The sequence below is a fragment of the Thunnus maccoyii genome, chromosome 13 (assembly GCF_910596095.1).
Source record: "Thunnus maccoyii chromosome 13, fThuMac1.1, whole genome shotgun sequence".
Classification (NCBI taxonomy): domain Eukaryota; kingdom Metazoa; phylum Chordata; class Actinopteri; order Scombriformes; family Scombridae; genus Thunnus; species Thunnus maccoyii.
In genome coordinates, this window is record NC_056545.1 from 10,029,901 (window position 1) to 10,040,191 (window position 10,291).

Here is a 10,291-nt window from a genome sequence, read left to right on the forward strand (position 1 = left end):
CGTCACATCCGTCATCCAAAACATGCGTCTCTCCGAAGTTTCAAGGTCAGAGCCACAAGTTAGAGGTACAGCTGTGAGACAGAAGCACATTGTGGGCTGTTTTTATTCCGACAGCACTTTCTCCAATTACTCAAGTTCAACAAAAGCTTTTTCACACAAGAAAGTAAATTCTTTTTCTGCTTTTTTTGTCCTGAGCTGCTCTGTTTCACACTTGAGTTAAACTGAAATGTTAACAAAAAAACTCAAACAAAAAGTGCTATTGTAACGGTAATAGTTTATTTTCCTGCAAAGGTCACTTAATGTTTAAAGCTTCTTCTAACCCTCAAGGGTGTTAGTTCATTATATAGCTAATGTGGGTGCTTTGTGTGCTAAGATTAGCCTGAATGAAGCCTCAGGTATGAGCATTTGTCCGTCTGCCCTGTGGTGACAGCTCCTTCTGTTCACTACAATGGGTAACAATAGAAATTTTATGGATGATGAATAAGGGGGAAGAGCTCAGGCTCTATATGGAAGAAATACCTGAGATTGATCCACCCACAATTGTCTAAACTTAGCCCAGGTGGCTGATGTGGCCAGGTCTATATAACTGCAAAGGGCGACTCTGAGGTGTTCGATCAGGAAGTTCTGAACGCAAGACGTGCTGAGAAACTCCTCCGCCATGGTAAGGCTGATCTCCTTTTTCCTTCACATCCTCCTTTTTCCTCCTAACCTTATCTGTTCAAGCCTCTTCTTTTGAGTCGCTGGTTTAATGAGAAAGAAGGAGAAAGAATATCCAATTTATGTCTGACACAAGGATGGAAGTGCAAAGTTATCATATCTTTTAGAAAATATGTTCATATGCAAGTGTTTGTCTTCGCAAAATATGAAATACCTGACAAACTGCAGTTTTATTCAGATAGTAAGAGAGAAAGATTATATTAAACATAGATCTACAAAAACTGACAACATTTTTAGAAATAAATATCAGCATGTGGCAGTAAAAGTATTATTAAGGTGAGGCAACTTAAAAGCTTGGTAAAGGGTCTAGCAAACATTGTGGTTATGCTTAAATAAATGCAAATGTTTATTCTTAAATGAACACAAGAAACACTAAGGGAATACATTCTTATGTTTTGTCCATTTGCATGTGTTTCCATAAAGTCGCAGTATGATGAGTTCTTTGAGCCACAGTAGGGATCAGAAGGAAAAAGACTAAACTTTCAGTGTGTACATGAAATTAACAAGTAGTGGACAGAAGAGAAATAAAGCAACATGATCAGACATTTAAGGAAACAATGCTCCCATTAATATACAAGCAATCTCTTCAAATTCTGCCATCAGGCACCAAAGAAAGCGAAGAAGAAGACCGCCGAGGCAAGCTCCAATGTCTTCAGCATGTTTGAGCAGTCACAGATCCAGGAGTTCAAGGAGGTGGGACGACCACTGGCAGCTACGTCTGTCACATTCTTACTAATCTTGTATCAAATCATTTTGTCTTAGCCACCAGGCCATGATTACTAAAACTAGATTTCTGCTTTAAGTTATTTTTTACAACACCTATAAAAATATATGAGTTATAGTGTCTTTGGGCAAGATATAGAATCCCAAATTGTGTGTGATCATTGTGTGTGTGACCGGGTGAGTGAGCATTAGAAACATTGTAAAGTGCTATATCGATCCTGATTAGCAGGTTGGCGCCTTGCATGGCAGCCTCAGCCATCAGTGTATGACTGTGTGTGTGAATGAGTGAATGTTGGCATGCGTTGTTGTGGTCGGTAGTCTAGAAAAGCGCTAAATGCAGTCTATTTACACACTCCCTGATCTGTCATTCATGTCTGTGATGTGATGGACAAATATATTTCCTAACACTGCTGAATTTGAGATACTGCACTTGTCATTATGTCAGGTAATTGTCTGAATTTCCTTGTTTTACGTCTCAAAAGATGAACATTATTACCGTGGAGAATACAATTCAGACCTAAAAAAACCCACTGGCTCATTCTGAAAAATATTGTTTTAGTGGTAAACAAGGGATGATAGTTATTTTTAGAGGTGGAAAGTGCCTAAGTACATTTACTCAAATACTAAGAATAAGAACATTTTTCAAGTATTGTTACTTTACTTCAGTGTCTCCAATTTAAACTATTTTATCTGCCGTAGTGATGTACATTTCTAAGAATATTTTACTTTTTACTTCCTACTTCTATTCAAAGAACTAGCTCTTCAGAAATGCACTGCTTCGCTTTTTTATGAGAATGAGATGAGAAGATCAGATGTCAATCTCATGACTGTGCATTAAATATAGAGCTGCAATCAGAATGTGGTTAGCTTATCTTAGCTTAGCATTAAGACTGGAAGTAGGGGGAAACAGCTAGCCTGGCTCTGTCCAAAGTACAAAAAACACACTACCAACACCTCTAAAGCTTACGAAATAATGTTTCATCTAGTTTGTTTAATCTGTACACAAGCAGAAATGTAAAAACAATGGTTTTAGTGGGAGTTGTGTGTTGTAACTATTTATATCCATCCGCCCAGCACTTCTGTGCAATGTTTCCAGCTATAGTGTAGGCTGCTAGATACAGTCAGATATAGTGCTCAGGTTTTGGTCCTTGAACATTTACGATGACAACCATCAGTGTGTGCAAGAAATAGCAATAGCAAGTGACCCCCTCTAAAGTTAAAAACTGTGAAGTTTCGTTTCTATATTTCTATTTGTGTACCGATTAAATAAATGAGATATAAACAATAGAGGTGTCTTTGTACAGAGCCAGTTTATCTGTTTCCTGCTGCTTCCAGTCTTGATGCTCAGCAAGGTCAACTATGTCCTGACTGCTGCATTCTTGACTGATTAAACTAGTTAAAATAGTATATAAAACTTCTTTTAAATACTTACATGTTAATGAATCACTCAAAAAAACAAAACACGTTGCTGATAATATCACTTTACTTTTACTTAAGAACATTTTTGATTTTTGACTTTTACTTGTCAAATTGTGTTAATGTTTCTTTCACTTAAGTAAAGGATCTGTATACTGCTTCCACCATTACTTATTACAGTATAAGATAACAATTCATTTCCTGTTATAATGGACTAGCAAAATATATAATGTAAAATATGTAAGGAAGCCATTGACTACAGCAGGTAGTTCTCAGCCATTAACTATCAAAGCCTGAGAGGCTGCAGGTTGAGGATGAGTTTTTCAAATGAAAACCTGCACACCAACAGGTGAAGATGCTTTGAATGAATGCATGTTAATAAAAAAAAAAAAGGGACTGTAAACCGTGAGAAATGATAACACATACTCTTTCACTCCAGGCCTTCACCATCATGGACCAGAACAGAGATGGCTTCATTGACAAGGGGGACCTGAGAGACACATACGCTGCTCTGGGTGAGCTGCCTCTACTGTAGCTTATGTAGGTTACAATTCAAGTTAAAAGGGCCTCAGTCTAAGGGGCTGCTAGGAGGGGCTCCGCCAACGCACACACATATTATTCTGAAGACTAAGTACTACATGGCTAACCTCAACCTTTAAGGTGCTTGCATGCTGCAACGGAAATGTTTGTGAGATGGTCGGACAACATTTGAAAACATCTTCCCCCACATCTTTCCGACTTCACAATAGGGAGTCTGTGTTGCCCCGTGGCAGCTAATGGTGGGTGTAAGATAAAGATTTTCATGGTGAGAAAACTTAAAACACAATATGCAACTTAGATAGATTTACTTTTGATTTCTGGATCTATTTTTGATGAACTCGGCGACTACAGCAACATTTCATTGAATGAAAACTGAATTCGCTACAGTTCTCATTGACACTTCTGTCTGACAGAACATAAAAGATTCCCGTTTCTAAGTCTTACAAGATACATCACAGTCTTTCAAGTCTGTCTTCAAACAACAGTCAGGTGCCCAAATGAACATTGAAAGAATTTTTTCTTGCTGTAATAATTCCTCCTGTTCATACAGGCTATTAAAAGATCCCCTTCAAATGCACTTTCAATGTAAGTGATGGAGGCCAAAATTCACAGACATATTGCCTTGGATTTGTGCTTCAGTGGGCAGGTAGACCTGATGATGTGATCACTTCTGTAAAGGAACAGAAACCATGGCTTGTTGTGCATTAGGCTCCAACTATATGTTAATAGTCATTCACTGACAAAAACACAAAACACTCCACAAGTTATCTATGGCTCAGTCATTCTGATTGTAGAAAATAAGCTGCTGCAGCTGTAAAATCCTGGTTTTGAAACAGTGAGAATGAGCTTTTCTAAGTTAATTACTGTATGATTGTCAGCATAAAAAAAGTGTGTGATCTGACTGTAGTGACCACTCTTCTGTCTGCAGGTCGTCTCAACGTTGGCAATGATGAGCTGGATGAGATGATGAAAGAGGCTCCCGGCCCCATCAACTTTACCATCTTCCTAGCTATGTTCGGCGAGAAGCTCAAAGGTCAGTCAGAATATCTCTAAACTACAGCTGCATTCTTTAAGATCTTTGAATGATATCAAGGACAAAGCTGGAAAGGATGGGAGTCCTCGATAATGACAGGCCAATAGCACTAGCCAGTGTGGTATCTAAAGTCCTGAAAAGGATTCTATTAGATCATTTATGTAAATATTTTGTACCACGGAGAACCAGTTACCAATGCTAAGCATTGTACTGATTTGTGTATCTATGCCTTGAAAGAAGTAGTTGAAATATATAGAAGGCAAAACTCCTTTGTTCTAATCAGTTTTATTAATGCCTCTGAGGCTTTTGACCAAGTTAATCACCAAAAGCTGTTTCTGATATTGACTCAAAGAGGCGCATAAGAATCCTGGCATACTGGTATGCTGGTAGAGTATGCAGGTCAAATGGGGCAATAGAGTCTCCGCTCCCTTTGGCATTGGTAATGGACTACGGCAATTTTCACTAGCACTCTTTAAAGTATACATGAATGATTTATCTGACCATCTAAGAGGCTGCATGATTGGTAACGCCCTAATAAACCATTTTATGTATGCCGACAGTCTGGCTATTATTTCTCCTAGCAGTGCTGGGTTTCAACAGCTGCTGAATATGTGCTCTGATTATGAGGTCAAATATGATGTGCAATACAATGCTAAAAAGAGTGCTGTCCTAATATGTAGAACAAAAGGGTATAAATACCTCAACTTTCCAGATTTTTATCTGCCAGGGCAAGTGCTATGTGTTTATAATAAGACAATATATATATATATATATATATATTATTATTATATATACATGTATAGGCAGTGCCGTATAATATATGCTCAAGCTAACGTGTTCACGTGTCAAGTCTCTTCAGAGCATATTGCACTCCTCTCTACACTGCCCCCTTGTGGGACAAGTTTAAAAGGTGAGCATGCATAGACTTAAGGTTGCCTATAATGACTGTATGCAGATATTACTTAAAAAACCTAAGTGGCGTAACGCAAGAGACTTGTTTTGTTAGGCAGATGTCAACACTTTCCAGGATCTATTGAGAAATCTGATGTACAAATTTATTTGTCGACTGAATGATTCTCAAAACGCCATTATTATGCTGCTGGCAAATCCTAGTTTTAGTGTTGTACAATACCAGTCATCCCTGCGGAAACATTGATAAAACTGTATTTTGTAAAAAGTGGCAATGTATTTCTTTGTATTTTAATATATTTATTGTACCTTGTTTGTTTTATTTACCACCACATAACACTATTTTCTCTTATTTACCACAATGTATTGTGGTATTAATCTGTATTTGTGAAACATCTTTCATCGATTAGGTACTGACCCTGAGGAAACCATTCTCAACGCATTCAAGATCTTTGACCCTGAAGGAACAGGCGTCCTGAGAGGAGACGAGTACGTATTGTAAAATATCTCTACAGCCATGCTAACTGCTCTGTGAGGCTGTACTTAGGACTAGCACTGCTTTGAGCTAAATGCTAACATCAGCATGCTAACATGCCCAAAATGACAATGTTAACATGTTTATGTTTGAGCCTGTCCTCCCAAGAAAAACGACACAATAGGTCATCATGTCAGTCAGCCAAAAATGACCTATAGTTATGTTTGAATGATATGCCGTCTAACAGCTGTAGTAATTATGACCCAGAGAAGTGGCGCAGTTCAGATGACGTCTATGTATAAGTTGCCCAATTTCTTCATGCAGAAGTGGTGGGTTGGCCTGATGGTTTAACCCTGACTTGCAAAAAGTGGACTTTTGACATCGCTGCATGAGACCACAGTTCATTTGTCAAGTGTCACATCCAACCATGTGCCGGGACAGTGTTTTAAAAACCCTAACTACGATCATCCCCTAACCTTAACCCTGCATTTATTATTGTAGCCATGACAACAAAGCCTAACTTTAACCCACACTGCATGTTTCTTCAACCTTAAAAAAGTGATCATTTTAACCCAAACCATGATCTTTCCCTAAACCTGGTAATTTTTGTGCCTAAACCTAACCTAACTTTATTCATAGCATTGTCACATCATAAAACATAATTTGTTCTTATATTTTTTAACAGTGATTGGTGACGGTTTTGAAAGCGCAGACAAATGATGTTGTTAAAAGCAAGTAACAAATTATTTATTTTCCCTTCACAGCATCAAATACCACCTTATGTCTCAGGCAGACAAGTTCACCGAGGAAGAGGTAATGCATGTCCATCCATCACTACAGGAGTGTGGTGATCTTTGCATGATGAAGGGGTTACATATTAAAGACTGATACATAGCACCTTCACTTTGAGATTGTCAGCTGTGTTGTCATTGTACAGTACATTAGACAATTAACATTTTAAGAAACAGATAAAAAGAGAGCCTGCATGGTGTGCTGTGTTGTGGTAAACCAGAGATTAAGTATGAAGTTCTCAGAGCCTTCGAGCCCTCTACACAACAAATGCTGTGTTTCGATGGGTTGGAGATATTCCAAACGTTAAAGCAGTGCTGGTACAGTGTGGGTGGTTTTCCACAGGACAGCATGGCATGGTTAAGAAAGTTGTTGATGATGTGTTGGAGGCGTGCCACAGTAAGAACCTGCTGTCTGCACCTCTTCATCTAACATTTCACTGCGGCTGTTTTTTCTGCTTCATTTCATTCCTGCAATATTTAAATCTGATCTGCTACCAAACAGCACCAAATGCATCTATTTCATGTTGTTTAGACCTATTTTGTTGAAGAATAGCTCCACTAATAGAGTTCAACTAACTCAAAACACACGTTTAATAAGCAGCAACAGCAGGAAATGTTTCTATCAGCAGCTCTGATGCCACTGAGAGCAATTAGTATACAGTAAAATTAGGCTGATATCTCAAAGTACAAACAGGAGCATGAAACTAGGAATGAAACTAGACTCCAAACTACAGAGATTCAGTTTCAAGATAAAAATGTTCTGGGAGAGAGAGAGACTTTAAAAAACAGGGCTTTCTCTCTAGTTGTCAACACAGTCAAGCGTGATGAGTCAATCAGCTTTGTGCAAGACAGTTTGGTTTAAAGGTCATCACAGTTTAGCCTCGGTCAGCCCTGATACCAAGCAGGAACACAACAGTGTGGGTCAGTGTGATTTCCCCGTGTTGTGGGACCGTAGTGGTCCCGGCTTGGTGCTGCACAGCTCGATTAAAGGGGGCTACACCAGGTCTTTGGAAGAACAGACACCTCCTTGCATATGCTTTTAGCAAAAACATACTTGCTTTTAACCACATACTCACATGTACATTATAGTTATCCTGCATGTCCTCAGAAATTAATGCCACTTGTTCGCAAGATGCAGGTGAGCCCATGAACAGTGGAGGCGGTATACTGATCAGGATGTGAAGTAAGATCAGGAACAGACTCTGAACAAACCTTGAGGAGAAACTAAAAGCTCAGCAAAACTGCTGCTTAAAGTGAGGTTTCATCAAGCTGCACTTACATGAATTTGACAGCTGGTGAGGTTTTGGCAGTAAGTTTCAGCTACAAACTACCAATGGACAAGTTCCCTGACAGTAAAGACACAAATTTCTCTGTGTATGTGTCACAGCTCATACAGACTGATTCCAAACTTATCAGGATTTCTTGTTTCTTCTCTGATTTTACCCTTGATCTTCATCATTTATCTCCTGTCTCTGTACATTAATAAAGTGCACAACTTGGGATAAAAGCTGCATGAATATTTTAGCTCAAGTCAGAAAATTTCAAATGATGTCACACAAATGTTTTGGAAATACACTTATTTGCTTTCTTGCCGAACATTAGATGAGAAGATTGATATCACTCTTGTATCTGTACGCTTAATATGTACCTAGCCATGAGCCATTTGCAGTCTTTACGCTAAGCTAAGCTAATCATCTCCTGCCGTTCACTTCATATTTAATGAACAGAGAGTGGTATCAGTCTTCTCATGTGACTCTCAGCAATGAAGCCATTAAGTGTATTTCCCAAAATATTGAAGTATCGCCTTAAGAACCATGTAGGGGTTGTAAATCAAGAAGCGAAATGACATTTCAAACTTGTATCAACTACATGGTTTCTAGCTAGCTTAGGGTCTTTTGACGATCAATCTGAGTTTTGACTCTCATCCTTACTTACCCTCTCTTAGGTAAACCAGATGTTCACAAACTTTCCCCTGGACGTTGCTGGAAACCTGGATTACAAGAACCTGTGCTACATTATCACCCATGGAGAGGAAAAGGAGCAGGAGGAGTGAAACAGCCAAAGACAACCCTCAACCCTCATCACCTGTCAATCACATGTCATGTCCTCTGAGATTCAACTGAACACCATCACATTTCATCTTCATTCACCCACAGTTTTAATTAAACTTTCATAAGAGTCCTGTGTTCATTGGTACTGTATCACCTAGTTTGTATGGCATTTAAAGGAACAATGTGTACGATTTAGTGGCATCTAGTGGTGAGGTTGCAGAGTGCAACAAACTGAGAATGTAGGGTGACTGCGAAACTCGCAAAAAACACAAAACACCCTCTCTAGAGCCAGTGTTTGGTTTGTCTGTTCTGGGCTACTGTAGAAACATGGCGGTGCAACATGGTGGGCTCTGTGGAAGAGAACCCGCTCCTTATGTGGATATAAGGCTCATTCTAAGGCACGAAAACACAACAATTCTTATTTTCAGGTGATTATACACTAATTAAAATATACTTATAAATATTACATTCCATTTCTGGCAAGTCTGTTCTGCTAGATGCCACTAAATTCTACACACTGCACCTTTAAGTGACATCCTCTGGTTGAACTAGAGGGGTTTTATCGGAATCAGTGTCTTGAAATAAACAGAATTACAGTTCAGCAACTAGTAGGCGAGCAAAGTTGGGCAAACAATTGACTGTTTGTTAAGCGGTGTCCCCTTAGTTACCATTGCTAAGCCTGTCAAACTTTCTGTTCTCATACAGCACATACTGTATGCCGTTTACATTCAGATTTACCACTCAAAATTCTTATTTGTAGTAATTTTGCAAACAATAGGTCCTTTACGTCAGCCAGAGTTAGAAAAAAGCAGGCTTCTCACTTCTAGTCGGCTGAAATGACAACTGTAACTAGCAGATTTTATCAGCTGTTAGTTGTTAGCGAGCTACTTATGACTTGGTTGAAAACTCTGTCCTGCTGACTCATATTAAAACAAAAACTATGTAAAAGTATCTTAAAGGGAACACATCTCTCTGTGATTTTCTGTTATTTTTATACTGTTATGGTGATGGATGTCTATGTTAGACATAGTCAAAGTTCAAACACTTGAGTTTAACGTATGTAAAAATGCTCCCTGCAAGTCAAAAGCCAGGGCTTCAACCTGTTCTGAACGCTTCATTTGCAAAGTTACCTCTACTTCCTCCTCTGATGACATCAGAATGTTCCACAAATGGCCATCCAATCCATAGCCTTTGTTGTTAAGATTGTTCCATGGGTTTTTTGCATTGTCCATTTGCATATTTTGGATTGGATTTCAGCTCGAACATGCATGCATATTTAAGAAGTTTCCATTTTGAGTAAAGACTGTTCACATAGCCTCTCGAGCCACCAAGCTAACCAATCAGAACAAAGTGGGCTCATCCGGAGGGGGGCCTTAAAGAGACAGGAGCTAGAATGGCCTGTTTCAGACAGAGACTGAACTGAGGGGCTGCATAAAGAGCCAGTATGAGATTAATAAGGTGTTTTATGAACTGTAAATGATGTAAAGATATACCAGTAGAGCCCAAGAATATAAATACAGACCTGGAAATGTGTATGATACGTCCCCTTTAAATGTGCAACTGATGGCTACACACATGCTATTGTGCTGAAAGACTGCCAGCTAAAACTAAATGTCCCAGGAAAAAAGTAAGCATA

At 38.9% G+C, this 10,291-nt stretch overlaps 1 protein-coding gene across 1 annotated transcript; it reads left to right on the forward strand.

Annotated features, from left to right (window-relative positions):
* The first annotated feature begins 579 nt into the window (after window positions 1–579).
* On the forward strand, window positions 580–8,885 carry myl10 (myosin, light chain 10, regulatory). Its single transcript, XM_042431251.1, has 7 exons — window positions 580–661; window positions 1,321–1,410; window positions 3,296–3,371; window positions 4,325–4,429; window positions 5,749–5,827; window positions 6,578–6,626; window positions 8,550–8,885. The coding sequence occupies exons 1-7, from the start codon at window positions 659–661 to the stop codon at window positions 8,655–8,657; spliced, it is 510 nt and encodes a 169-aa protein (XP_042287185.1). The 5' UTR covers window positions 580–658; the 3' UTR covers window positions 8,658–8,885.
* The last annotated feature ends 1,406 nt before the right edge of the window (window positions 8,886–10,291 follow it).

Coding starts and splice junctions, on each gene's coding strand:
- myl10 (XM_042431251.1), top strand. Junction 1,411..3,295: donor AGATCCAGGAGTTCAAGGAG/GTGGGACGACCA, acceptor CTTTCACTCCAG/GCCTTCACCATCATGGACCA. Junction 5,828..6,577: donor GGCGTCCTGAGAGGAGACGA/GTACGTATTGTA, acceptor TTCCCTTCACAG/CATCAAATACCACCTTATGT.